We start from the raw sequence: 27762 nt of genomic DNA, 5'->3' as shown, positions 1-27762 counted from the left end.
GGTTTAATTTATATTTTTAGTACAAACAGAAAAGAAATGCGATAGATGCGCATAATTATATTCTATTAGACTTAAAAAAACATGTTTCTTATTAGTTTTAGATAATATTTTTCTTTTGTAAGAGCCATGACTCTATATTCTACACCTTCTGTTTAGCGGTTATTGAAAGAAAAAAAAAAGTTTATTGTTCGACAAATAATAGGAAATATAATGTAAACCACTAGTCTATGTAATTTAAATTAGATAGAAAAGGAATAATTATTAATATAGTTAAAATAATGTAATGAGGTACATTTTTTAAAGTGTGTAATTGTATGTTTTCTCTTCTACATTTATTTATATAATCACTTGTTACAATAAATAAAATGTTAATTATTTAGAGTTGATTTATCTTTATTATTTTTTTCCTCAAAATGTTAGAATAAAAGAGGTCGTCTAACGACGACAAATAAATACAAAATACTAAAATGTATTTAATTAACTAAATTGGGTTTTGGTTTAAATCCGCTTAGATTTCACTTTACGTTTGACTGAGTTGATGTTCTCTACAATTTGATCGATCTCCTCTACCGGTACGTATTCCGGTGTTACAGTCTTCGGCTTCCACAAGTTCTCAACATTATTGACAGGTATTTTGAATTTCACCAACTGGACGATCTTGTCGATGTTGTAAGCAGCAATCATCATTCCAAAGATGAAAGCCAGAGTCCAGATGGAGGTTTGCTTAATGTGTTGATCGGTTTGGCTCGATTTCATTATGAAATCGAGTTGTATGAATTTCAAGCTGCTATCCGCAGCGAAGAATTTGATTTGCGCATTGCCTTTGTTCAAAGCAGGCGTTGAGGATTCCAATTGCAAAGAATAGCTTTTACCGTCGTACGGAACTGATGGGATTTGAATCATGATTCCGGGATTGTAATCCTTGGTGATTTTATAATTATTCGTGTCTACTTTAACGGAGTGTACTAAACCAGCTGGAGATGATTCCCTGGCTAATTTGACACGGAGGTTCTTGTAATGCTCTGGATTTGCAGTGTGGACTTTTACCATTATATCTGTGTTTGGAGATGTGCGGAAGACAACCATGTGCACATCCGTAATGTCTGATGTAATAGACTGAAAATGAAATAGTTATTAATTACTATAATCTTGTAGTATAAAAGTATTGACATACTGCAACTTCGTAGCTGGCCGGAGTAGATCTTTCAATGGTGTCTTTTTCATCCACACCGCCTTTAACTTTGATTTCATAGGAGCAGTAAGGAATTAAACCTCTGATTCGGAAATATCCATTTGATTCGGAGGTGGCTTCTTCGGAATATTGGGAGCAATTGTGGTTACCATCAGCCACGACAATCATTCTTTCCTCGGGTTGATTGTTCAAAGACGTTACAAAACCGTATGCGCTATAAGCTACTCTTTTACCTCTAAAATATAAATGATAAATTATTTCATGTAAAATTAACAAAGAAAAATAAATTTACTTTAATTGGACTTTAACGGAAGCTCCTACTTCAACTTTAATTATTTTCGATGGTGGGTTAAAGCTATATTCCTTCATCATAGGCTTCAAGAAGTACTCGCTGGGACTAAGACTGGGAAACTTAATTTTGCCATTCTCATCAGTTTGCATGTTGCTCCTGTAGCTTTCTCCACCCGATAATGAGAGTAAAGCTCCTTGAAGCGGCAGACCATCAGTTTCATCCAGAATTTCAACGACAACTTCAGCAAGTTTATGTGCAAGGAAATCACCGTTTGCATCGGGTCCAATTAAAACGTAGAAGTCTTTCTTTGCTTGGACTTTATATGGTTTGGAATCATCTAGAGGTGGGAATTTGTAATAACCTTCACTGTTTGATTCGTCCAAAAGCAAATCGGTGTTTTCAGACTCCACAGTAATTTGTACACCTTGTAAGGGTGGGTTGATTCTTCCCTTGAATACCTTTCCTCTCTTCGCTTCGAACTTCACACCCAGATCAGCGCAATCGCCATCTCCCTTAATCGACAAGATTGGAGGATTGAAGTATAATTCCTCGGATTGTGGAACTATGATGGCGGTTTCACCAGCGCTCAAGAAGATTTCGATGAGGTATTTCTGGTTGCCGAATTTGATCGGGCCGTGCATTTTCTTCACACCTTCAATGCTGATTGATACGAAGATGTTACCGAAATCTTCGTTGGCTGAGATAGCTAAAACGTTCTTGTGTGTTTCAGCGTCGATGATGATTTCGTTTACTTTTTGATTGGTATCATAAGTAATCACGTTTGATGAATAAGTGTGACAACTATCCAAATTAAATTTATAAACGCCTGCCTTTTGGACGCAATGCTTAGAGTTGCCTTTGGCCAGTGGGAGAGCTTCAACTTTACCGTCTTGACCAGGAACTTTGTAAGTGACTTTAGTATCGTGAGAGGTAACAAACGTGATCGAATATCCATTTTGAACGAAGGTAGGGACCTTGTGTGTGGTACTGGTTATGGTGATTATGAATTCCTTCTCCTTCCAGCAAAGATTGTTACTTGATAAGGATACCTTATAAGTGCCTGGTCTCATATCATTCAAAACGTATTTGTTATCAATCACATTAGCAATGTACTGCTCTGAGTCAATGGTAGCTTTAAAGATCACCTTCAAACCAGCGCAATCAGGTCTGGACTTCTGGCAATCGACGTCTCCAGTAATCGTGGCTTTCAATTGAGAGAAGGTAATGTCGTTAACAGGAGATGAGATTACTTCAATCAATTGTGTAATTGGGAAGAACCTGCAAACAAAGTTTTATTGAATTGAAACCAAAATTCGCGCGTGTGCACGAATTTGCGCAATGCTATTAATATACGTACTGTAATGTTTGAGATTGTGGCACATTAACTTGGACTTGGTATTTGCCGGGCGTTAGGTGCTGGCAGAATTTTCCGGTGTTGTAATCTGTTTGAAGGGCAATATGTTGAGTAGAGCCGATGCGAGTTATTGAAACTTGCACGGACTCCATTTTGTCGCTGATTACTTTCCCGCATACTTTGTACGATTGTGGATAGATGTTAGGCAGTTCATTTACACTGGGACTAACTTTCATCGATTGGGATTCAAACTTGTAGTCACTAGCGACAACTTGTATAGTGTAAGTACCAGCCTTAATTTTTTCCAAATTGTACGTGCCGCTAGACGAGGTCGTGCCAATCGATTTACCATTAATCATAATCTCAGCTCCTTCGAGAGGAGCGCCGTTAGGAGCGTTTAATACCCTACCGGTTACACTAAATCCTGCAATCTACAGAAAAATCTTGTAAGTAAAAGAAGAATAAGCAATATTTTTATATTACCTCGAAACTTTTTTTCAGGGTGACACCGTCATGAGAGATGGTGAATTCAATTTTGTTGGGTTCAAAGTGAACGCTCTGTCCTTTGTAGAATGGCACCACGTAATATTTTCCGTTTGAAAGCGATGGAAATAGATAGTTTCCATTCGTGTCGCTCACTGCGTGGCATAAGAAACCCTTAGCTTTAAACACTTTCAAATCAGATTTGTCGCAACCCCTAACTGATGGATTTTGATTCTGTAAATGTAACATAAAAAAAATGTGGAACGTGCTTGAAGTAAATAATATTTACATCTGGATCTGCGTAGAGAGCAATATGTGCTCCGACGATTGGTACATCCTCGCTCTTAATGGATCCAGTCAAGTCGTATCCTGCGACGATCAGGCTCTTTTGTGGAAGCTCCGTATTCCCTTCCGTCACCGTTACCGGCAATATGTCTTTAACAAACTTCCATCTGCAATTGAACATGTAATGAGTAACAACGAAAACGAATTGAGTTGCGAATTAATTTACTTCGGATGCGAAATGGTTATCTCATACGTTCCTGGATAGACCGGGGTGAAAAAGAAGACTCCTAGAAGAAAAAAATGCAATTGTGAACAGGCCATGTCTGTACAAGTAATGGACGAGCAACTCTTTGTTCATTTAATCATTATTTATTCGATGTCAGTTGTACGCATTCTCCAAAATCTGTTACACGTGTGCACTCCGAAAAGGATTGTAATTTGCAGTTTTGGCGCACCGGCGAGATTGTGCATAAGATTGATGCGAGCCCCGAACTGCCCTTTCTATTATCAGATGGGTTGGATTAGGCTCGTGCCACAACCAATGGTTCGTATACACTCGGCTTTTTCGTGCGCTTGGTTTGGACAACATAGCCTCTGTCTGTGGTCACGTTTGTAACGAGAGCTTCATCTCGTCCGGGTCACGTCGGTTCAAGTTCTCCAAGACCTTAGTCTGGAAAGGATTTGAAAGACATCGAAGAAGCTAAAGGTAATTGTATGGCTTACATAACAACTGTGCATGCTGGGAAGGGACGATCCAGTATCCCAAGCCCAGATCGCGCTTCACAGACATAGGCATGATCACTCACGACACAAACAAAATCTTACAATAATAACAGGGTCTTGTTGAAGAGAGAGCTGTATCTCATACATATAAACCTCCTCCTTAGTTCAGAGAAAATATCCTGATATAGGTCAAAGATTCACGGTATCTAGGGATAACAGCAGCTCGATTTCTACGGGTAGCGCGTATGATTCCATCACGGGGTTGTTTAGGTTTACGTTCGCGCCGTAATATTCTCACCAGTACAAATAATCATATATAATACGGTGAAAATAAATGTTTACATTTAAACATGAAGACGCATGAAGAACATTGAAAGTCGCGATAATTAAACACTTTGAAAAGAATGAATAAGTGCAGTATATAGTGCTACATGTAAAAACATTAATCTAACTAACTTTCATTAAGGTAGTGTAAATGTAATTCTCTGTTCATTAAATTGTATTGATTTCTACAACTCCGGAAATGTACGCAAGTCAAAGCTTCTTTTTTAATATAAAATTTGGCGCGAAATACATGTAGCACTTAAATATATTAAAGTTTAAACTTATTATATTATATTCCAAATTGTACTTTTTCCCTTAATATATTAATAAATTAAAACATAATGAATTAACTGTAACCTACATAGATGCAAGGAAAAACACACAATTTGAATAATTAAATAAGTTTCTAATTTGTTTATATTTAAACAATATTTAACAATGCTTATTTAAGTATCTACGAAAACTAGTACTAAATAAAAATATAAATTTGAAGAGTAGATAAACTACAAGGATGAAATAATCTTATATCCATAATCTTACATTTGTACAAAATTTCAATGAACTTTAATCAGTCTATAATTCAAGCCAATCAAAATACAAATATATTTAGGAACAAAGAACACTTACATCCTGCTATGCATGGTGCAGGGTGTTAACATGCGTTATTGTATTTGTTATGTTTTGCAGGTATCTTTGAAAATGGGTCACCACCCGGGGGCCGAAATAAAAGGAGTCGGAATGAAGTATTTGCATATTATTGTAAGAGGGGGTCGTGCCATGTATTACGTGATCGTGATGATCGAGGAACGCGCGGAGCCGGTGGTTGGAGTACCGCCACTGGCTTACCTGGCCAGGGCTGTTTAATACCGTAACAGCACAGATAATGCGAGAAGCTATAATTATATAAAAATGTAGTGCTGCTTACCTTTATCAGTGGTCACAGTTTTCCTGATTTCATTGTTTGATTTCAACTCCACATTAACCCCAATTGGCCCATCATCACTACCAGCACTCTCAACCTGCAAAATGATTACAATATTACTCTGCTTCTTACAGTTCTTAAGTTTGAAACACTTACTTTTCCAGCAATTCCAAAGCCTTTGAACGAAAAATTAATATCTTTGCCTTCGGAACAGAGATCATCTTTGCCATTGACCTGCAATACTACTTTGGTTGGTGTGAAACTCCAGCCTGGTGGAGGTTGCAGCTACAAAGAAACCATTAATATACAGATCCTCTGGTTCATCAGTATCTACTTCAGCTTTACCTGCAGAATGTAATCTCCTTTATCATAAAGTGGTATAAAATAGTAGCCATTATTTGGGGCGCAATTGGTCTGATCCTTTAAAATGCCTTGCTTAGTGTATCTGTAATATATGCATCAAAAATATGAATCCAAAGTGTCGTTTATTTTCGCATTTATTTACTTACAATTTGACTAGAACTTTGGAAAAGTCTATTGGTACATGGCTTTTAATAAATCCTCCGCATCCCAAAACGTCGTCTGCTCTGGTATAAAGAAAAGCATTGAGAAAAACACTCAAGAATAATAACTTTTTATTCATTTTCATTGAATTTTCTACAAAAACGTGACAAGTATTAGCAGATGACGAAACACATTTTCAAGTGATCAAATGACAGTCCTTGATCTTCAGAAGTAATTCTAGATGGCGCCAAAGTTCTTTTAAATTATTTCTACTAAATTCTACCACACAACATTACTTTAAAAACTAAAATATACAAGTATACCAATATCAAGAAATATATATTATTTGCAACATATTTAATTATTTCTTGTTTTAGTCACTACTTAATTTATTTAAATTGATATGAATTATCCTTAATTAACGAATCTCAACGAAATATTTAGAAATGGACTACAACAGTGTTTCCAAACCTGTTTTTTGTGCCATGTCCCAGCAGAGCTTTTCTACAATTCTTATGCCCCTATGTATCACATACAAAAACACATGTCCATTTTCAAATTGCCCCCATGTGGGACGTGGGTCCCACGTTGGAAACACTGATTTAATGTATTTTGTTGTAGACAATTTTGTTTGTGGACAAAAAGTAATGTATGTAACAGGTAAGAATAAAATAGAGCTTTAGTGGTAGTTTTAATTTATTATTATTTAATTAGGATATTAGTGATTTCTGCAATTAAATTAATGTTTATTATTAATTGGTAAGAGATGTCTAAGGAAAATCGAAAGTATTAAAAGTATAATTCTAGTCAACAGGTGGTCATGGATTGTAGGTCAGTAGGTCTAGGTATTAAGGGAAGGAAAGGAAAATCAATATTTTCAAAGGGAAATAAAATTATAGAGAAAATATAATATATTTTTTTAAAAGATTAAATTTTTTATTTTACGAATCTTATCTACCACAGTATAAACATTATCATCACTCACGAAATTGACAATACTTCGAGATAAAGAGCCACCGAAGTGAAAGAGAAATAATGATTTCCATAAATTTTCTTTCGTTTTATTTTAACCATACAAACAGCAGTGGCTCATATCAAATTGGTTAAAATTTGTCAAGAGACATTCGTTCCTTACAATCTAAAACCATCTTATATCCTACTTATCACAAAAAATATAATATATATTTATATAAATGAAAGTAACCTTGAAAGGAAAGAAATATACTATACATATACGAAAATAAATATGTAAACGGCGGTAAATGATCATAAACCAGTTATCTTTTAGCCAAGTATCATAGTAAAACAAAAAATAAAAGGTCTGTGCTACTAAATTACACATGTTTATATCATACGCTTCTATTAACAGAACTACTTAAACCTATCAATTTTTAAACAAGTTCTTGTCTCATAGTTTCTGTGTTGTTCTTTATCTACAGTTCCATTAAACTTAGGGTTCTGTCTTACTAAAAAAAAAATAATTGCTTATGCACAAAGAACATAATCGAATTAGTACAGAGGCAAGTTTAAAAAAAAAACTGAATAATCAACAATAATTACATAACATACATAATAGGACATACTTAATAGTAATAAAAAGTAAAGAATATTGTCTATAAAAAGCGAAGCTTTTTTGTTGTTATTGGTGTTTTATTGTTGTTAATAGGGTAATACGCATAGTTCAATTGTTTGTTTCTAGGATCTCGTTATAAAAATTTCGCCCAAAATGATTATATAATTCTATACACATGATTCGTACAATGTTTAATTAGTAGAAACAAAAATGCATTATATAAGAAACGTTCGATAGAAATGGTACAAAGTAGCAGTAATAAATATTTGAACTCTTAAACACTAAATTATTTGTATATAAGATACAATCTTATAAATCTGTATTATTATTTTTTTTCTGTTTCTTTTAGAAATAAAATTTAACGAACGAAAATTAAATAATAATTAATAAAAAAAAAGGAAAAATAATCCGACAAATATAGTATTTATGAATAGAAACTAATTAACTATGGATATGGTAACATTGATACCTAGATTGTTGTTGTCAGCAAAGAGTTGGGCAATTGAGGTATCAAATACTAAGCAGTCAGAGCCCATTATAGCGGATGCAACACCTTCATGGCTGGAACGAGGCATTGCTTCCCATGTAAGGCGCCTTCTATTACCATTTAACTCCAACCTAAACACAGACACAACAAACAGAACATAATATAAACATTTGTAACCTGGCCACGCAACGAATACCCAATCCGTGGCCTTGACTCAATGCCAATGCCGGGAACGGGTTTCAAAGCCACTGCCCAAAATAAAACAAACATCGTAGACATCGTCTACATGTTATTCGACCATTAGGCGTTATGTAGAACATATTTACTTTTGTTCAGTGGTGACCATTCATTTTAACATATCCTGCATATGTTCAAAATATAATTAAAGTTCATGCATTATTCATTTAATCATTTATTCCTATAGTCTTTATCTATACACACTAAACATGTACGAATAAATACTGGAATCGATTGTAAAACGAAGTACTTTTAATATTAATTGTAACTTTTCAAACACAAATTTGTAATTTGAAGTTTCTACACCAGTAAAGTCGCAAAACGCAGTACCTTTAAAAAAATATTAATGCAATGATAATAAGCATACAAAAAATATATAGGAGCAAAGCATAATAAAGCATGTATACTATTATTAATTTGTTTATATTTTCATCATGTTAATTAATAAAATTTCAATTTTTACAACGACGTTTGTCTTCATTGTTCTACATTATCACAGTATAAATTACACAGTATAAAATTTTCTTTTTTGTAAATGAATTCGATACTTCTGTATGTTATCACTCAATATCCATAAATAACATAATTGTTCGACTCGAGTATTATTCCTTGGATTACATGTTGATCTGAGTCACAGTTTTCAAATTACTGCACTTGATCCAGTAATAAAAAGTGTAAAACAATAGAAAATAATGAGTCAATAAATAAATCGAATAGTAGTTAAAACCATTGTTTAGCATATCAGAGCATTGTTCATTTGCACGCAGTTAATTTACTAGTTCAAGGATAAACTAAGAACATATTATAAATAAGTTTGTAATATGTACATAGTCAAACAAAAATTACAATGTTAACCCTTCAGTGCTCACATTGAGTAAAGAATGCAATATTCTAAGATGTTAAAAGTATTTCGTCCTTGTTCCATTGAACGCGTTTCGCTATTATAAGCGACCCGGTATTTCCATCTTCAGCGATAAAGCGAAAGCTATATTGCAATAATCAAATGTTGCGCTGCAAATTTACAATAGCGTTAGCGCGAATATGCATATGCTTGACCTTGAGTTGGATCGCAGGTTTCGAGGCGGCCAATCAAGGTCACGCTCGCATTTGATACCGGCTACTCTGGGATTTAATGTGTACTTATTATATATTTTGTTCCTTCGCCTTCTTGTTGTAGTTATGTCACACTTAGTTAATTTTTTTGGAAATGTGTGCGAGTACTGCAGGGTTAAAGGACACAATCTACTAATATTAATAATTCCATCTGTTTAAAAACAATACAGCTATTTTTCACTAACATTACTCTACCAGTTAACAATAGAAACTGAATAATAAAAGGTTGTTAGTCACTCTTTTGCAAAGATACTAAAAGATAATATCATAATCAATTATATATATAAGCACTATTTGTTTCTAACAAAACAATGAATCACAAATTAAACTTTTCAGTACAATTGAGAACAAATTCAAGCAAATTTTTTTGAATAATTGATTGCATACTGTTAATGAAAAGAAATACTTTGTGGATAATGAAAAAAAAAATATATATTAATATTTACCTATAAGCAAAATGTTCAGCTTGCTTTCGTGATCCTATTAATTGTACAATAGCAAAAAATTGGGTATGACCATCACATTTTTCCTGTTTCTCCAAGATCAGCATAAAATGATGCCCAAAACAGCTCTGCATCATCACCCAATCAACAGCACCTGGTAAATTTATTTCTGTTGCCAGAAAAACAATGTCCTCACCATTCAGGGTAGTTATATTTTGATGTGCATGTTTCAAATGCACCATTACTTTCTCCAACTGACCCTAAAAGAAGGAAAAAAAGGAGGCAAACATGAGTATTGATTGTTGAATGATTTGGGTATGTGCTTTACCTGCCACGAACAAGAGGCTCCAGGACATGGGCATGTGTAAGGACGGAACTCACAAATTTCTTCATGCTCTGCCTTCTCATTGAGGCCTAGAGACATCCGGCAGCCAGTTTGTTTATGCTTGCAAGGAAACATTAAATTATTAGCAACTTTCTCCATTGCTAAATTCCTGATATCACCTATAATTAATATCATTTTATATATTTTTTTATTTTTTTACTTTTGTAAGGGTAACTCACCTAAATTGCCACGACATGTGGGACAGCATGATAATTTTGGCCTGCAGCTAGCACAAACTAAATGGCCTACTTGACATTGCATAATCGGAGGTAAGACAATTTCAAAACATACTGGGCACTCAAATAAGGCAGCTAATTCATCAGTAAGTGTTCCTGGATTTGGTAACTGGGATATCTGAGTGTTGGAACTAGATGGGGTGCTGCTGGAACCTGAAGGCTCCCCAGTAACAGCACCTCGTATCCGCTTTTGACTTATAATTTGTGGTTGTGCCATAATGTACTGCAAGTAAACAAATCAGAAAAGACAACAAGTGTTAGGTGGAATATAGTGATAACTAAATAGCAGTTTATGTCTCCAATGATTCAATCCTTTTATTTATGTTGCAATGTCTAATATGATTGGTACTTACCACTGGATTATAAACTAAATATCATAGGGATTACTTAAGATAAAATGTAATGCTATCTTGGGGAAGCAATGTTGAAAAAGTATTTGTTTTGGTTTTTCAAAAGTACTATGTTTTGAAATGATTGGTCATGAAAGTTGTCAATCGTGAGGCGAGTTTTGTTTATATAATAATGAGATTCTTCGGGGGGTTTTTGTCGGGGGCTTGAAATTATAAATTTATGCACTCTTCACGGCACTTCGTTTTCCGTCTGAACAGGAAAATTCTGGTGTACATGCTCATTATAGCTTGGGGCTCTGGGGGCTCTTCAGGAATAGACGATGTACGTATTTTTATAACTTAGGATATTGGACGCCATGTCACTTCCACTTCTCAAATGTCAAATAATAAACACGCTTCGAAGAGGCCACGTTGCCGAATGTTGGGAAAACATTTCCACGAATTTGCAGAAAGCAAAGAGAAAAACAAAGGAACAACGTCACTGATTACGTAAATGCGACGGACAAATGGATTTTGTAGGGTTGCCATCGATTGACGTTGCTTTGCTAGGCATGTTTGGGCATGCTTTCCTAGGATCTGAAGAGGAGATGTCGCAACGGTGCGCAATGTAAATAACAGAGATCCAGGCATCAGTTTGCAAATGGCGTCTGTTATCTGACAGTAAACAGGTGATCAATTTACTGAAATATTTATTAATCAGACACTGTAATGATGGCATCAAATATTAATTGAGTGTCGGATCTAGGATTGCACCAAAGCAACGATGGATAGTGAATATCAGGATGCAGATTCTGATATGGACTGCTCGGACATCGATATAGTGGACGACGATTACTACAATGATAATGATGATAATGATATGGATCAGATAGATCCGTTGATTAGGGATCCAGAGTACTTTGTGTATGATTGCCTCACCGAAGAGCAGGTGGAGAGGCTGCTGAATGAGAAGGTTGAGCAATTGAGTAACTACCTCCGAATAACCCCCTCACTTGCCAAGGTAATAATGAGTTGATTTGATGCAAGTTTCATATTTAACTGAATTCCATCCTTCACTTTTTTTTCTACAGGTCCTTTTGCATGGTCACAAATGGTCTGTTAGTGAAATAGTCAATAAGTACAGAGAAAATGCAAGTGCACTGTTGATAAACTCTAAAATCAAGCCAACATCAGTGGTGCATTTGCAGGGAACCTCAAGCAAGTACATTAACTGCCCGGTGTGCACAGTGTCCCAGCAGTGTGACAAGTTCTGCAGCCTGTTATGTGGACACAAATTCTGTAGGGATTGCTGGACCTCACATTTCGAGGTCCAAATCAATCAGGTATGTTTTTTATTTATTATTATTATTTCACTTTTGCTGTACTTACTCAATTTTAATGTGCAGGGTATATCTACTGGCATCAGCTGCATGGCAAGGGACTGCGAGGTTCTGGCTCATGAAGATTTTGTTCTTAAGCATTTAACACAATCCGAAATGAGAGAGAAGTATCAGCAATTCACATTTCAGGACTATGTTAAGTCACATCCTGAACTGAGGTTCTGTCCAGGCCCCAATTGCTCATGTGTGATTAAAAGTCCTGAAGTTAAAGCAAAACGTTCAGTATGTGAATATTGCAAAACCACATTCTGCTTTAAGTGAGTATTTTTGCCATTTCTTTATTTATATATATGTAATGGGACAATCAATAGTTCTGTTATTAGCATGAAATTACTTACCTTCTTCTAATATATGGTTACATTGCGTAGTTGACTTGAATCAATAATAGTGAATTAGTAATATCTTACTACAAGCATGCATTTTTCTTAGTTGGTTTCTGTAGACTTTAATTTTATTTTTAGTATATAATTATTTTTTTCATTATAAGGTAAATATGACTTTATTTAAACTAATGTAAAGTATTTATGTTTATCAATCTTTATTATTGTAAAAAGTTAGTACTTATAGTGTAGCATTTTCTAGGTGATATAATAATTCTGATGTTATAACCTACCTACAATACATTTATTTTAAAGGAAGAATATCTTGTGCAATGTTGAGTAGTTGTAGTGCAATGTATCTCATTTTGTATCTTGTTTTTAGATGAGTTAGTTTCGAAAAATCGCAGCTGTATGATGATGATAGATGATTGCATGTGTTCGGTTTGAAGCCAGTAGTTGAGGTAATTTGATCATGGACATGTTCTCTTTTTTTTGTTTGATTCGTAGATGTGGTATGGACTATCACGCGCCTACGGATTGTCAGGTAATACGGAAGTGGTTGACAAAGTGTGCCGACGATAGCGAAACCGCGAACTACATAAGCGCTCACACGAAAGACTGTCCAAAGTGCCACATATGCATAGAGAAGAACGGTGGTTGCAATCACATGCAATGTTATAAATGTAAGCATGATTTCTGCTGGATGTGCTTAGGTGATTGGAAATCACATGGCTCAGAATATTACGAGTGCTCTAGATATAAAGATAATCCGAACATCGCCCATGAGTCAGTTCACGTGCAGGTAAATGTATCAGTAAATCATTCCATCAATGTATGTAGCGAGGGCTAACTGTTTGCACCTTAGGCTAGAGAAGCGCTGAAGAAATACTTGCACTACTACGAGCGATGGGAGAACCATTCGAAGTCACTGAAGCTCGAGGTGGAGACGATTGATAAGCTCCGGAAGAGGATCAATCAGAAGGTGATGGCAGGCCTAGGTACTTGGATCGATTGGCAGTACTTATTTGCAGCGGCCAACCTGTTAGCAAAGTGTCGTTACACATTGCAATATACTTATCCTTACGCGTATTTTATGGAAACTGGATCTCGAAAGCAACTGTTCGAATACCAGCAGGCTCAGCTCGAGGCTGAAATTGAGAATCTATCTTGGAAGATTGAACGGGCCGAGACCACCGATCGTGGTGATCTCGAGAATCAGATGGATATTGCAGAAAAACGAAGGACGACTCTTTTAAAAGACTTTTTAGATGTGTGATATATTTAATGATAGGCTTTTAGTTACGTTTCGTTTATTAACTGAATCCGTTTGCAACGTAAACAACTTTTAATTTGTACATATCTTATTTTTATCACGGTTCTATTAAATCTTTTTATTTTCAAACAAAACACAATACAAAAACAAATATATATTACTTAACAAACAAACAAATCACTGCTGAGCGATTTTTTTTTGCAATAGCGGACAGTATTCAAATAAGTATCCTCACAATAGGTGTCTATTTCGTTCACTCTCACATGTTCACGTGATTTTTGTTGTGTTCCATACATATATTTATACATATAATATTCCAAACTATGTACATCTGTAATAATTTATATATCTGCAAGTTTACGTGTAATATCATTTATTTATATATCTAAACCTCTTTTTGTGCATAATCTTTTATATTTATACTTAAGCCCAGTTTGTATGCTTGATGAAGGAACGGGTAGAAGAATGTTTGTTTTTTTTTAATGAAAAAGAAGTATTATTTTTAAATGTATTTTTAACTTCATTCTTAACGTTGATGAATAAATCGAGTTCATTAGTATGAATAAATGATATGAGTCTTAAAAACAGTGTTTCGCAACATTAGTTTTATTACTTATCACTTTTTTTTACTATTGATAAATTTAAAGGTACTTAACATTTTTAGAAGACTGTTATTATTATTTTTTTTCTGACGTTCGTCTTAAAATATGTTGTTTGTTACTTATAAGTTGTATAAGAAAACATGTAGTTTTCTATACTTCTATGTTCAATAGATGCTGTATCTCCACTACTTAAGTTAACATTTCTAAATGTGTCAATTCTTAAAAGATGTTTCATTTTATTTTGTATTTAGTAAAAAATACTTATTTCATATTGCCTATATTGCAATAATCCAATAAAAGTGATGTATTCAAATTTACTATATACGCATTAATAATAATATACATTTCTAAAAGATGTCGCTTTTTTTCCCATTCATTATGAAGTTAATTCTTTTACTATACTAATTTAATTAAAACCTTCAATATTAATTATGAAATGCAGTCAACTTTGATAAGTGATTGCCTTATGACAATATAATCATTTATATATTAAACTGGTGTCTGTTAAAACAGAAAATAGAATAATAGAAATAGAAGAGAGACTATTTACTAGTAAGTAAGTAATAGTCATACTCGAATTTATCCGATTCGGACACAAAAATACTTGAGATTTAAAATATTTTTCTATGTTCTATGATTTTTCTAAAATTTTATTCTCAAGAAGTGAAAAAAGATGTGCTTGTTTCCTATTTAAAACAATACAAAAAACATATTGCTATGTTTTTTATGTGATTTGTATAAAAGACTAAAGTACAGTTGTTAAAACATGAAATTTGAATTTTATGTTCTAGAAGTTAAATGTTTAATTATAAATTGAAATAGTATTGTTAATTATATTATTTTGGGTTTAAAAACATGTAAATATTATAGATAGTCATTTTAAGTGTTAATTAAAGTCTTTGTTATACTGTTTTCTTAATTAATTTAGAGATGATCATGTTTAAGTTTGTTGTAACTGTAATGATCTTTAAATGCTGATCAAAACTATTACTTAATACTGCGTTGAGTTTTGATGTTTTACTGTACTGCTGGTAGCTTAACTACAAGTAAGACTTGTTTAGGTATTGAGCGTTAGGTGTCTCTAGCTTATATGATTCTAGTATAAAATTGAATAAAGTGCGAGTACTTATTGCAGACGCTCGCTGCTCGCAAATTGATGGTGGTGATTCTTTGTTTGATCTATTTATATCAACGCCCTGTTTGTTAATTTCGAGATAAGAACGGTTCAAAAGTTCATGATAAACATAAAGTTTCTTAGTTAGAAAATGTACGCACGAAGAGTAACACAATGAGGATAATCTGTTTATTGTTTTTGTTCGCGGCTGCGATAGCTGATGAGACGTATATTTATAAAACTGAATACCTACAAACGCCCGTAGATCATTTCAGGTGAAGCCAAGGTAATATCATTTTACGATGAGTATGTATTAAAAGTGGTTGTTGCAGTTTCACCAACAACGAGACATTCCAATTACGTTACTTGATAAACGACACATTTTGGCGAAATGGAGGTCCGATATTCTTCTATACCGGAAACGAAGGTGACATTACTATGTTCGCTCAGAATACTGGCTTTATGTGGGAACTCGGGCAGCAATTAGACGCGATGGTGATCTTCGCGGAACATAGGTATGCGAATAATAAAGTGGTAAGACGAGACAAGATAAGGAATGATCCGTTTCAGATATTATGGTAAATCTATGCCATTCGGAGATAAATCCTATGCGGAACCGAAGTATCTGGGCTATTTGACATCGACTCAGGCTTTGGCCGATTACGTTTATCTTCTCGATTTCATCCAGAAATCATATAAAAAGGAGCCCACTAGAATCCCCGTTATTGCCTTCGGTGGGTCATATGGTGGAATGTTAGCCGCTTGGCTGCGCCAGAAGTATTCTTATGCTGTGGATGGAGCTGTTGCTTCTTCGGCGCCGATCTACCAATTCCAAGGATTAACCGATTGCACGGCTTTCAATAATATCGTTTCGAAGGTGTACAAGGTCTCTTCGCAGAACGCCGTTAGAAATATTAAGAAGTCCTGGAGCGTCATTAAAAATATTACGGGCAACGACGAGGGGAAGCTTTGGCTCTCGAAGGAATGGAAACTGTGTAAGCCTCTAAACTCGAGCCAGGACATTACCGATCTAACTGAAGCGTTAGAAGAATTGTACGGAAATATTGCGATGATAAATTACAATTACCCAACCAACTTTTTGGCCCCGGTGCCGGCTAATCCTGTACAAGCTTTGTGTGATCGTATAGATCAGTCGAATTTGGATGGCAAGGACCTGCTAACGGCTTTGGGAAAAGCTATATCAATATATACTAACTACACCGGAGCCGTTAAGTGCCTTGATTTCAACAGCACCGCGGGTTCGCTTGGGATAAACGGCTGGGACTTCCAAGTATATATTTGTATTAAATTACCGGAAACGCCAATTACTCTAATTCTTTATTTTATTAACTAGGCTTGTACGGAAATGGTTATGCCAATGTGTACCAACTTATCGAATGAGATGTTCGAGCCATCCGCATGGGACTTCAAAAAAACCGTAGATGATTGCTATAAGAAATTCGGCGTGCGGATTACTCGGGACGACTTGGCCATCTTGGCTTACGGAGGCAAGGAGGCTGAATACTCCAATTTGATATTCACTAATGGCCTGTTGGATCCGTGGTCCTCTGGTGGTGTCTTGAAGAGCAATACTCGCTCTGTGTATGCCATTATAATACCGGACGGCGCTCACCATCTGGATTTACGCAGCAGCAATTCCAAGGATCGGTCATCCGTGATTAGCGCCAGAGAAAACATCCGAAATATCATACAGATTTGGCTAAAGTTGTACAAGCAAACTTATAACTAGCTGCAATTACCATACCCAATAAAATAAAAGTTACATTCAGCCTCAATGGCTATTACCAGATCGCTTCCTTCTTAGTTTAATTACCTACACCGAGTGACGGTACTGATTCTTAATTGCTAGGTATTAAGACAAATAAAGAGTGAGGCCCGGCACCCTAGGTCTTCCCTCCCTTTATACAAAATACGCGACGCTCCACTGTTTATACATTTCATTTGTATAAAACACTCGAGCATGTAAGTGCTTAAAGTGGAACAAAAAAATATATATTCTCGGCTTCGAATGGAGTCGCTATTTGTGCTACCCGGCAATGATTTTGTGACGAACTCTTGACAGTCCTCGCTCCTAACTTGAGTGTCTCATTATGCAAGTATAACGATGGATAACATGGATCGAGGACTGTGTCGTATGTTACCATCAATAGAGCTGAATGTTAAGATTTACTGAGGGTTCATTCATACCGGCGATCCAGTCTACATAATGATCACTTTTCTATAGCTTCCTTCGAAACCTTTCACCACATGCTCTTCCTTTCAATATCCTCATATGTAATCTATATATTCTGACTTAGCTTACCTACATTTGTATATATATTTATCTTAATAACATCGGTTTAACATCGGTTGTTCATATACGAAAACTTTTAACGAGTCCAATTTATTGCATAAGTTTTACTTGAAATAAATCACAATAGAAAGTAAAGTACTTCAAATTTTCCTCCAAATAGACCATAAGTATACTTATATTATTTTTGCTTTGCAGTTGTTTGAGAGAGTAAGAAATAAATATATTTATGCTTAGCAATTATAATAATAAATAATATTTAAATCTCTACAATGTTATAATAGGAAAAAAATCAGGAAATAGAAAATATTTATCTTTAATAAAGGGTTTCAGGACGCAACAGGTATAATAAGCGAGGAAATATGGTAAATCTTACACACATTTTTTATTCATGTGACATTTGACGATTACGACCTATTTCGGCCAAATAATTCAATGTTTGCACGAAAACTATGTATGTTGTGCACGTTCATAAAAAAACAAATCATTGTGCAAACACTGACACAAAGGCAATAATAATAGATAGTTACTACTATCTGTTGTTTATTGATAGTAAATTATGTCAATTTGGTTATAATTATTAATAACAGATAGCAAAGTTTAACCATTATCTATGTCAATTACATATTTTTTTGTATATTTAGTAGATGAAAAAAAAAATGTTGTATTCAAATATTTAATAAATAAGTTTGTTATTGATGGAATTTATGTAGTCTGTTATAGCGATGAACTAAATTTCCTTAGCTTTTTTTACTAATCAAATGTATACACAACTTGGGTATATACTTCTGGGACTACCCTCGTACTTGGTGATAGTTGGTAGAAGTTAACATACATGTATGTCTTAGCTTTATACACATAATAACATTATTGAAGTAATAGATGATTAGTGAAATGTCAAAGGATAAATGTATTTCCATAATTTTTATTAGGAAATCAAATGATGAAAGTGGTTTCCGGCTTCGTTCCGAATTGATCGGTAACGAAATGAAAATGTGCCCGCATGTTATGTACACGTTTAAATTCGATAGCCATTAAATTATTATCTTGTATAATGGGTACAAATACGTTATGATTGATTCACCGTCAGAATCAATACCGTGAACACTTTATTACAAACAACATTAATCTATCTAGTAAATATATATTACCGCACAAATTCGCTCCGATATGGTTGTAAAAAGAAAAATGAGCCGGGACAACGGCTATTAGTGGCTTATATAATACATTTGAAAAACTTCAACGAAAAACGTTTTGTCAGGTGACAACGATACCCATATTATTTGACCTCCGTTTGACCGTCTATTTCGGAATGTGTGCAGCTCAATATCGTTTTCACACACACAAGCATATTTTATATTTATATTCAGTTTAGTCGGAAATAAAATCCCACTAAAGTCCGTGATAAATCTCCGGAACAACGGTTTATACTCCTACTTTTTATTTATCCCCATATCATTTACAATTTGTCAACATAGTGTCAACATAGAAACAAGTTGATACGCAATTGTTTATACCACAAAAATATAATTGTAAACACTCAAGTTCTGCTATAGTAGAAGTAATATTATATAACATAAATATTTTATAAAGAGTGAACATTTAGCTTTAATCTGGTTACCCAATAATGAATTTGGCGTATACAATTTTCAAGATATAATAAAAAATGTAAAAACACTTCTTTTTCGAACATTATAAAATATTTCTTCAAGTTGAACTGAGATTTATGGTTAAATGACAAATTATAAATTTCGTTTAATTTAATCAAAAAAAAAACTTATTTTGATATATAAACTTGTAAAATGATTGATCTTATTGTAGGCCTATAAGTTGCAATTGCAGAATTAACTGTAAAAATGCGTTCATAATGAGGAAATATTGAATAACACTAAAAAATCTAAGTAATTGAGCCGAGGTTTGGATGGAAGCAAGAAAATAATGACGGGGAAGCGCCGGAAATTAGTAATTCAATTGGAACGGGATCGATGCGAATTGATATTCACCAAATTTAAAGCAAATATCTTTCTTAATTGGTCCGAGACGGTTTCTAATTGCGAATATTTTAATGCCATTCAATTTGCTTCTGAAATTAAAGAAATTTTTTTTTTTTTAAAACACAACGTGAAAAGTTATTAATAATCAGTTAACTTGAAACTGTCTATGAAAATTGATGCATTGTATTGGGCAAACATTTGCCCTCACATAATATTTACGCAACATATAAAGCGTGATCATTAAAACCTTGTCACGGCAATGGGCTTTTACATAAAGCATTAACTAATTACGTAAAGCGCTAATCATTGTCTTAACGGAAAGATTTATGGTTTATCGTATTAGTATCCTGTGTTTCAGAGTTAACCGGGTATGGCTTAGTAATTAGTAATTAACTTTGAGGATCATAATTTCAAAGAAATCTATACAGACTGACAAAGCTTCATTATAATCCTGAAGATAATCGCTTGTTTAATTAACTGTTGATTCTTATGCAATCTGAATTATTACTTATATTTGCATACATCTTATTAATTTATATATTTAAAATATTAATTTTTCATTATAATTAATACAAGAATTTATATGCTTTTTTAAATTTTATACTTTATTTAATTATATTTAATTCCAAATTTGTTTGATTTGAAATATTTTTTAAAATAATTTAATTACTGGAATTTGAAACCTATTGTTTTATTAGATGATGAAAATACTCCGTAATTATATATAATCTACTGCATAACCTCGGGTTGAATATTATCTTAAACATGAAAGGAGTAGGGCTAAATTTGCGATATTTTCGCCGAAGCGGAGGATAAAGTTTCCCTATTTCTTTTTTCCTCGACAAAATTATCGCGATCTGTGGACGTGACGGACGAGAGGAAAGGGTACCCTTTCCATCGTCGGAGGCGGCGGCGTGGGTGGTGGGTCTTCAAATATAATGCAAGGCGACCGCGGGCGGCCATAACCATTCAAACTCCAATTACCGAAACTTGGCTCAACCAAAATTTCGCCGCCGCCCCCTTATCCCCCCGTCAGGGCCCTGTTTAGTTTACATGAATATTGAAAGTGTAATCTGGACACCAGCCGCCCCCCCAACTCGCCTCTCGTGTGCCCGGCCGCCGCCTCCCTCGGCCCGCACACATTTCGCCGTCGGCCTCTTAATAACCACCCATTACGAGCACTACTTCAAAACCAACTTCACCAAATTACTAATAAAAACTGTGTTCGGGGGGGCTGTTTAAACTTAATCATTGTTCCAAAACTTTTACCACAGATATGATGGATCTTTTAATACATATTTTATGATTATATTCTCATATTTCATCCTCGCCCAACCACCTTCCTGCTTGCTTTTACCTTCCTGAAATTATTAGCAATCCCCCTGCCTTCAAGTATATTTTCTGTATACCATCCTTCTTATTTTTCGAACACACCTTTCGCTCTCCATCTGCGCTCACTCTGCATATAGGTTATTAACTCGAGTACAACATTGAAGCTTGTTCTATTATCTATGGTGCTTGTTGTAACCCAAACTCTCTGATAATCTGATTTGTTCTCCAATTATAAATTTCATACAAACTTTACCCATGCACGCATTTCATAAAATTACATCGTTCATTTTTTCTCTTCCTTTCAGCTTTTATGAAAAAAATAAGTATTCACAATCACCTGATGGTTCTTTACTTTCAGGTAAATGTTACGAAACGTTCCACATCAAGGGACACCTTGTTCACATTGACCCTAACCGTTACATGAAATTATCCCCTTTGTCCCATCATGAGGCATTATCTGTTGCATTATCATACATAATACAGTTGAATATTTTTTTACTCCCTCCACTATATTAACAGCTTCATAATAGAACAACAGACTTTATAATTTACATAAACTTTATTAAAATCAATTAAAAATGTAAACAATAAATTTAAAAAAAAATACTAGTAGAAGAATGTATTAAGTAAATAATCGTAAATTATATAGATAACAAATTATGAAGAGAATAAACAATTTCCATTTTTTGATGACTTTTTCGTAAAAAATAAAATAAATGTATGCGTTATTGTGCATTGTTTCGTTTCATTGAAACCGCGGATTGCGTTTTTTTTAACGTTTAATTGTTTTGTGTTTTCTCTATCGTTTGTTTGTTGTTATTCTCGCTGCTATTTATTTTGTATCCTGAATTTATTGAATAATCTAATAAATATATATTTTGTTTGCTAGAATATTCTATTTGTTTTAGTGTTATTAATTCCAATTTGCATGCGTTTAGGATGTTATTTGATTATTGCAGAATATACCACGATTCATGGACGGAATTAGTTCATTATAACTAATAATAATTAAACCGATGCTCATACGATCGACTGATTCATTTCGTTTAATATGTTTCCATACCAATGAGTTGTTAAGTAAGCTGTTTATCTTGCGCATTATTTGCGATTGCATAAACATAGCAATAACATCATGATTGAAATATTGTATCAAATGTATTTCATCATTTAGAGATTTTCAATTAATAACATTCATTTCATTTACATATGACTTGTTGACACGGCAAGAAAATAATTTTGGTTTTTTAATGTGAAATAAAATTTATTATTTATACATAAAGAATTAAGTTTATTGAATTATATACTTTCCATTTTGTCCTATTAACTTTTGCTATCTTTCCAGTGACTTCGTGATTCCAAGCTCATAGAACTTCTGTTCCTCATCAGCAAAAAACTGTACTGAGTGTGATTTCAGGTCATTATAATTAGTGACAATTTTAACATTCAAAGAGTTTTGAAAAAAATCTTTTATTTTTGTGGATAACGATTTGCCAATTCTGTCCATTTTTGTTTGATTGCTTCTTCCAGTTTCATTAGTTGTTGAGGAAACTTGTTATAGGAAAGAGGAATTACCATTTAATTTGGTTAGCTTTTTCTTTTATTATTATTTTTATTGTATGAAAAGTGTTTTTTTTTATTGTTACAATTAATGAATTTTCATGAAACAGATTTATGTGTGTTTGAAACTCAATTCTTCGCCAATACTTTGTACACTCTATTAAGAAACTAAAGACAAATTGTCGTCATTTTAAATTAAACCGCTGAATTTAATCGCCTTAAATATTTAATCAATTAAAAGAAAAAGCTGTAATCTACCGCCCGGAAAACACTGAGTGCATTTTAATGGACTCTATTTTATTTAAAGTTTATGATTATTTGAATATTTCTTGCTAAAATTACATAATTGTTACAAATTTTTCTGATTATTTTAAAATCCTTTATTACAAATAATTGAAAATAATTTAAATTCATTATATAGTGGAAATTTGATATTTAATAAAAACGATGATAATAAGTTAATTTTATATAGAAAATTACAGTGAGTTTTTTTGTTTTATACCTTTTTTCTTGTATATAAATGTATTTTCTTTTAATTATTGATATTATTATTATTCATTGATAGGAAAATAAAACTATACAAGAAGTAAAATAAAAATTCAAATTTTCAAAACTAATTTATTCTTAAATTTCAAAATTAATTTTCAAGTAATATTTACTAATATTAACCTAGTTGATTCTTAATTGTATATTATAATATAAAAGCAATGGATATATTACTAGTACAAATTGAATAAGTTTGGTATTAAGGTATTATAGTAGTAGATTCAGTTCATATTTAGCTGGATTTAAGGGTAGGAAGGAAATCGGTGTTATTATTCCATACTGCGCTCGAGGAAGGATATGTTTTGGAATTTTTGAGCGGATGTGGAAATTGCAAACGGCAGCGGATCAGGATTGGGTGCCTATCCCGTTCGTTCGTTCGCCCCCGGTAACGAGGATCAGAGCCTGGATATTATTGAGTTACTTAACGAAGACCAGATGAGTCAATGAATTAAGTAAACCGACGGCATTTTTATAACCCTATTTGTAATGCAATCTGTAACGCCGGGGTCGGTGGGTCTGTGGGCGGTCCTCGTCGATCCTGCAAGGACGAGCCTCAACAAAATTGAAATAAACGAACAAAACGAGGACAAATGTAAAGACATAATGCGAGAGAAAAATGGAAATCATAATAAAAAATAAATCTAGAAATGGATAATTACGTTACTATTTTTTTCTGAGCGTACCTATTGTGTGTATGTATAAATGGGGGTTGTGCGAGTTTTGTGTGTATTCTGCTATTTTCTTCTATTTTTTTACGAACCGCCCCCCTCTCTCCCATTCCAACCCCTTCTTCAACTCGCTCGCTTCCTTCCTCCCTTTTTCATCTGTTTGCCGGAGGGAAGAGAAATGTCCTCGATTTGTTATGCCGCGTTTCCGATTGTATTACATGTGCTACGCCATCCATACAATCAACATATTATTAGAATGCCATTTTTTGAGCACAGCTTATTGCAATTACCAGCTCTCCGTGCCAGCAATAACTCAAACACTAATAACTAGCTCTGCAATATCCATTGCGTCTGTATGCAATTCGTGCACTTTGATGTATTGATATAAATAACTAATGAATTTTATTCTGTAGTCCCCCGCATCCTACTAATACTCATTGGGGAAACGGCTTTATTGTGTACAAATATTTTCAGTAAAAATACATGATTACTTTCAAACTCTTATATAATAAATCATCATTTCTATATCCTCACAATATATTGTATATATTTATGAATTTTATTTGATAGTGTAATTAGAAATAATAATTATTATTACATTTTTCAATAATCTCATGGCTCCTCTTTTCAATCATCTATACAGTTAGCACTAGGTTTACGTCGCCTCAATTTACGTCGATTCACAATAACGCCGCTGCGCAATCCGTGTGATACCTCGATTTTTCACGTATGTAAATATGGGTTCATTTTAAGTCCATTCGATTTGCGCCGGCTTTTGTAGGACCGGAACTGCGACGTAAACCAAGGGCTACTTGTATTTAATCTTCAAAATCTCAAACATATCTCACCCCATGTTACGTTAAGAAATCATCTCATATTTCCATAGCCTTTTGTAAAATACCTAGGAATCAACTCAAGTCCAAAATAAAATACAGATCTCGCCATTTACGTAGAACATTTGTTTTGTTACAAATTTCTGTTTGATAATGAAAATATGTGATTGGTTTTATGTAATTTTATAAATTTTAATGATTTTAACTAAATCTTAAACTTTTATGCAGAGGTTTCATATTAATTAATTAATTAATAGTAAACTAAATGTTTGCATTTTATTATAGAATCATTGAATTCATTTAATATTTAGTATTATACAACACACAGTTGTAAATATATTAGGAATTTATTTATTAAGCTGCAATTTGTATAGCACATTTTTACAATAAAATATAAATATCTGAACATAAAATAATTAAAATATAAAACATGTAAAATGAATATAAAAATCTTTTCATTTCATACATTTTTTTATTAATAAAGATGGATATAAGGAAGTGTATATGTTAATTTTTAACTTTTGTGTATGTTATATAACTGTATATATTTTGTAATTTAATTTAAATTTAACTATGAGTAAAATTTAGGCTGTTATAATATTTGAAAAAATGTCTATTATTTTTAAGCTCAATTCGCGCGAAATAAAATGCATATATGTGGAATAATAAACAAACATCCATAACGACCGACATTCACTCTTTGTCGGCATCAAAGTACAAAAGCAGATTTAATTAGTACGCACAGCAGTGATTCGACGAAAATACGCGATTTTAATGAATAAAACGGAATTCGCGAAAATCGAAAGGAAGGCTTTTCGGCCTCCCTTCAGTGTAGTTAAAAGGACCTTTTTAAACGTACTATCCTATTCAAAGTCCTGTGTATATATATTTTTTTTTTATTATTTACATCTCGTTTGTTTCCTCTTACGTTTTGTTTTTTTTGTTCTTCCTTCGCTTTTTCTTTTTATTCTGATGTTTTGCTTCATCTCACTTTTATTTCCGCGTTTACTTCATCCGTTCCGAATCAAACGGAAACGCTATGTATAGCCCATTTACGTAATGGCAGCATCCGGAATCCAATGAACCCACCTCCACCCTTGAAATGTTAATTATCCAAGCGATAGATCCATTCTGTGAAAATGGACGAAACAAACAATCTTATAGTTTGAAAAGTTGGCTAACTTCATCCCTTAAGCAAGCTTTACCTGATTGTATCGCAATTCGGCCAGAGCGGCCGTACGTACAGTACACAGCGAGAGTTTACTGATGTAGTTTACACAGCGGTAACTTGAAGTTTGTGTAAAGCACCCAGAACACCCTGTGCATACAGGGCACGAGATCTGCGAGTTGTAAAGTATTCACCTTTATATGACCAAGTCAAACACGTTAATATGAATAGAAACGTCTGAAAGTTACAAGGGGTCGGGTAAACATGCGCGCCACCCCCGCATCACCATTTTATGGTACACACATCATACCCTTCAGATTATTATTGCAAATATTTGCGCAATAACTACGACCTACCACCGAAAGTATAAAAGCACCTGCAAGTAAAGGGTTATCCATCCACGCCTCCATCCCCCACAACGAACGCATACAACGCCGGATTTGCCATCCTTCAAAAGCCTTCCGCTCTTCCACCATTAATCCACCTTCAAGACACCAAAACCTCCAAGTTAACCCAAACTCATGTACAAGTATTCTTCATGCATCTAATAAATATTAATCATCAAACAATAACACAGCTTATATAACGTACACTAATCACCACTTATTCTATTAAATAATTATATATATTATAAATAATTATAGTATTTTATATAGTTTCTCTTATAAAGACATTTTCATTTAGATAATTTTAAACGTTTTTAATTTAGAAAAATATGATGATTCTAAATATAAATAAAAATCTAAATTTTTTGAATATTTAAACAAAAATAACAGTTAAAAAATAACGTAACAAGAAAAATGTAAACTATTTCTTTGCATTTGTTGTCCTATGTTTTGTTGCTTTAGTATTTGAGTCTGTTGTTAAAATTGGAACAAATATTTAGAGTGCCTTAAATGAATTGGAGTTGTGTCGAAAATAATCGATCGTTGTGATATTTGTATACGATGGAAATAAACAGCATAATTGAGGGCCGAGTTTCAAAAATTCAATTGTACGCTTGTCAGGTTTATTTTGCAGATGAAACTAGTTATTCAGTTTAATGTATATTATGTTATATTTCGTTGTTGTTTTGTGCCATTTGTTGTTGTTTCAGATCCAACATTTACATCAATTATATATAGGATTTTTACATCAATGATAATACCTATATATTTAATGCTAAAATAATTTTACCTCCGGTCTTTCAGTACAAATTATTATTATGATTATTCAGTTTTTAATAACTGTTTGAACTAAAACGCCGGAACATTTCATTTATTGATTCCTGTTTTCAAAATAATATGATAGCTTATTCTATTTGAATGTTATTTAATTAATTTTGGAGTTTCAGCGCAAAAACATGATAAAAGTATTATTTATAATCAATTTGGTTTATTGATACTTCTGTAACAGGTATTTATTGAAAAACAGTTTCAAGAAAATGAGTATTTTGTTGAATGGCTCGTTTCAGCGTATTTTCACTTTGAACGATTTGGTTGCATTCCCTGAGGTCCGTGATTAAATAACGATCTTTTGGTGCAACTTCTAGAGTTATTAGGGGCAACTTTCTGAAGAAAATATATGTCGTTGATTTCTTTTTTTTTCTTACTTCTTCTTCGCTTCAGTTAAAGATCAAACGAAACACAAAGATAAATGATGAAGTGAACTGATGATGTGCGGATTTGGTAGCTTAAAAATAATAAAATGTATAAAAAAATCAGAAATATATAAGTTTTGAATTAATGAAATTCCATCAAATTTTTTTTCAGAATTTTCAATC

The 27762-nt window shown here is 33.4% G+C and overlaps 4 protein-coding genes and 1 long non-coding RNA gene across 7 annotated transcripts; 3 read left to right on the top strand and 2 right to left on the bottom strand.

The window, feature by feature from the left end:
• Window positions 1–366: 366 nt before the first annotated feature.
• LOC108564208 (nodal modulator 1) lies at window positions 367–6313 on the bottom strand. The gene is made up of 11 exons (XM_017923162.1): window positions 6085–6313; window positions 5921–6020; window positions 5732–5860; window positions 5579–5672; window positions 3833–3893; window positions 3611–3773; window positions 3322–3555; window positions 2842–3269; window positions 1485–2762; window positions 1175–1427; window positions 367–1116 (listed from the first exon to the last, which is right to left on the bottom strand). The coding sequence occupies exons 1-11, from the start codon at window positions 6222–6224 to the stop codon at window positions 499–501; spliced, it is 3498 nt and encodes a 1165-aa protein (XP_017778651.1). The 5' UTR covers window positions 6225–6313; the 3' UTR covers window positions 367–498.
• LOC108564209 lies at window positions 4235–5517 on the top strand. The gene is made up of 2 exons (XR_001891129.1): window positions 4235–4312; window positions 5341–5517. It is a non-coding gene; the product is annotated as an uncharacterized LOC108564209 (long non-coding RNA).
• A 1720-nt stretch (window positions 6314–8033) lies between the features above and the next one.
• Window positions 8034–11380, bottom strand: LOC108564211 (E3 ubiquitin-protein ligase SIAH1-like). 2 transcript variants are annotated; one of them, XM_017923165.1, is made up of 5 exons: window positions 10907–11380; window positions 10497–10776; window positions 10261–10436; window positions 9936–10192; window positions 8034–8270 (listed from the first exon to the last, which is right to left on the bottom strand). In XM_017923165.1, the coding sequence occupies exons 2-5, from the start codon at window positions 10768–10770 to the stop codon at window positions 8090–8092; spliced, it is 888 nt and encodes a 295-aa protein (XP_017778654.1). In that variant the 5' UTR covers window positions 10771–10776; window positions 10907–11380; the 3' UTR covers window positions 8034–8089. The 2 variants fall into 2 exon arrangements, with proteins under 2 accessions (XP_017778654.1, XP_017778655.1); XM_017923166.1 differs by having other exon boundaries at window positions 10497–11380.
• Window positions 11381–11494: 114 nt separating this feature from the next.
• On the top strand, window positions 11495–14205 carry LOC108564210 (protein ariadne-2). Of its 2 annotated transcripts, XM_017923163.1 has the most exons (6): window positions 11495–11571; window positions 11649–11903; window positions 11974–12225; window positions 12289–12539; window positions 13110–13416; window positions 13468–14205. In XM_017923163.1, the coding sequence occupies exons 2-6, from the start codon at window positions 11667–11669 to the stop codon at window positions 13876–13878; spliced, it is 1458 nt and encodes a 485-aa protein (XP_017778652.1). In that variant the 5' UTR covers window positions 11495–11571; window positions 11649–11666; the 3' UTR covers window positions 13879–14205. The 2 variants fall into 2 exon arrangements, with proteins under 2 accessions (XP_017778652.1, XP_017778653.1); XM_017923164.1 differs by lacking the exon at window positions 11495–11571 and having other exon boundaries at window positions 11646–11903; window positions 13110–13404.
• Window positions 14206–15600: 1395 nt separating this feature from the next.
• LOC108564204 (lysosomal Pro-X carboxypeptidase) lies at window positions 15601–17401 on the top strand. Its single transcript, XM_017923157.1, has 4 exons — window positions 15601–15866; window positions 15924–16106; window positions 16162–16882; window positions 16946–17401. Exons 1-4 carry the CDS (start codon window positions 15766–15768, stop codon window positions 17339–17341), a joined length of 1401 nt encoding a protein of 466 aa, XP_017778646.1. The 5' UTR covers window positions 15601–15765; the 3' UTR covers window positions 17342–17401.
• The last annotated feature ends 10361 nt before the right edge of the window (window positions 17402–27762 follow it).

Source organism: Nicrophorus vespilloides, unplaced genomic scaffold, assembly GCF_001412225.1.
Source record: "Nicrophorus vespilloides isolate i.1.1-1 unplaced genomic scaffold, Nicve_v1.0, whole genome shotgun sequence".
Classification (NCBI taxonomy): domain Eukaryota; kingdom Metazoa; phylum Arthropoda; class Insecta; order Coleoptera; family Silphidae; genus Nicrophorus; species Nicrophorus vespilloides.
Note: the sequence above shows the minus strand (reverse complement) of the source record. Positions and strands in the feature narration are given on the sequence as shown.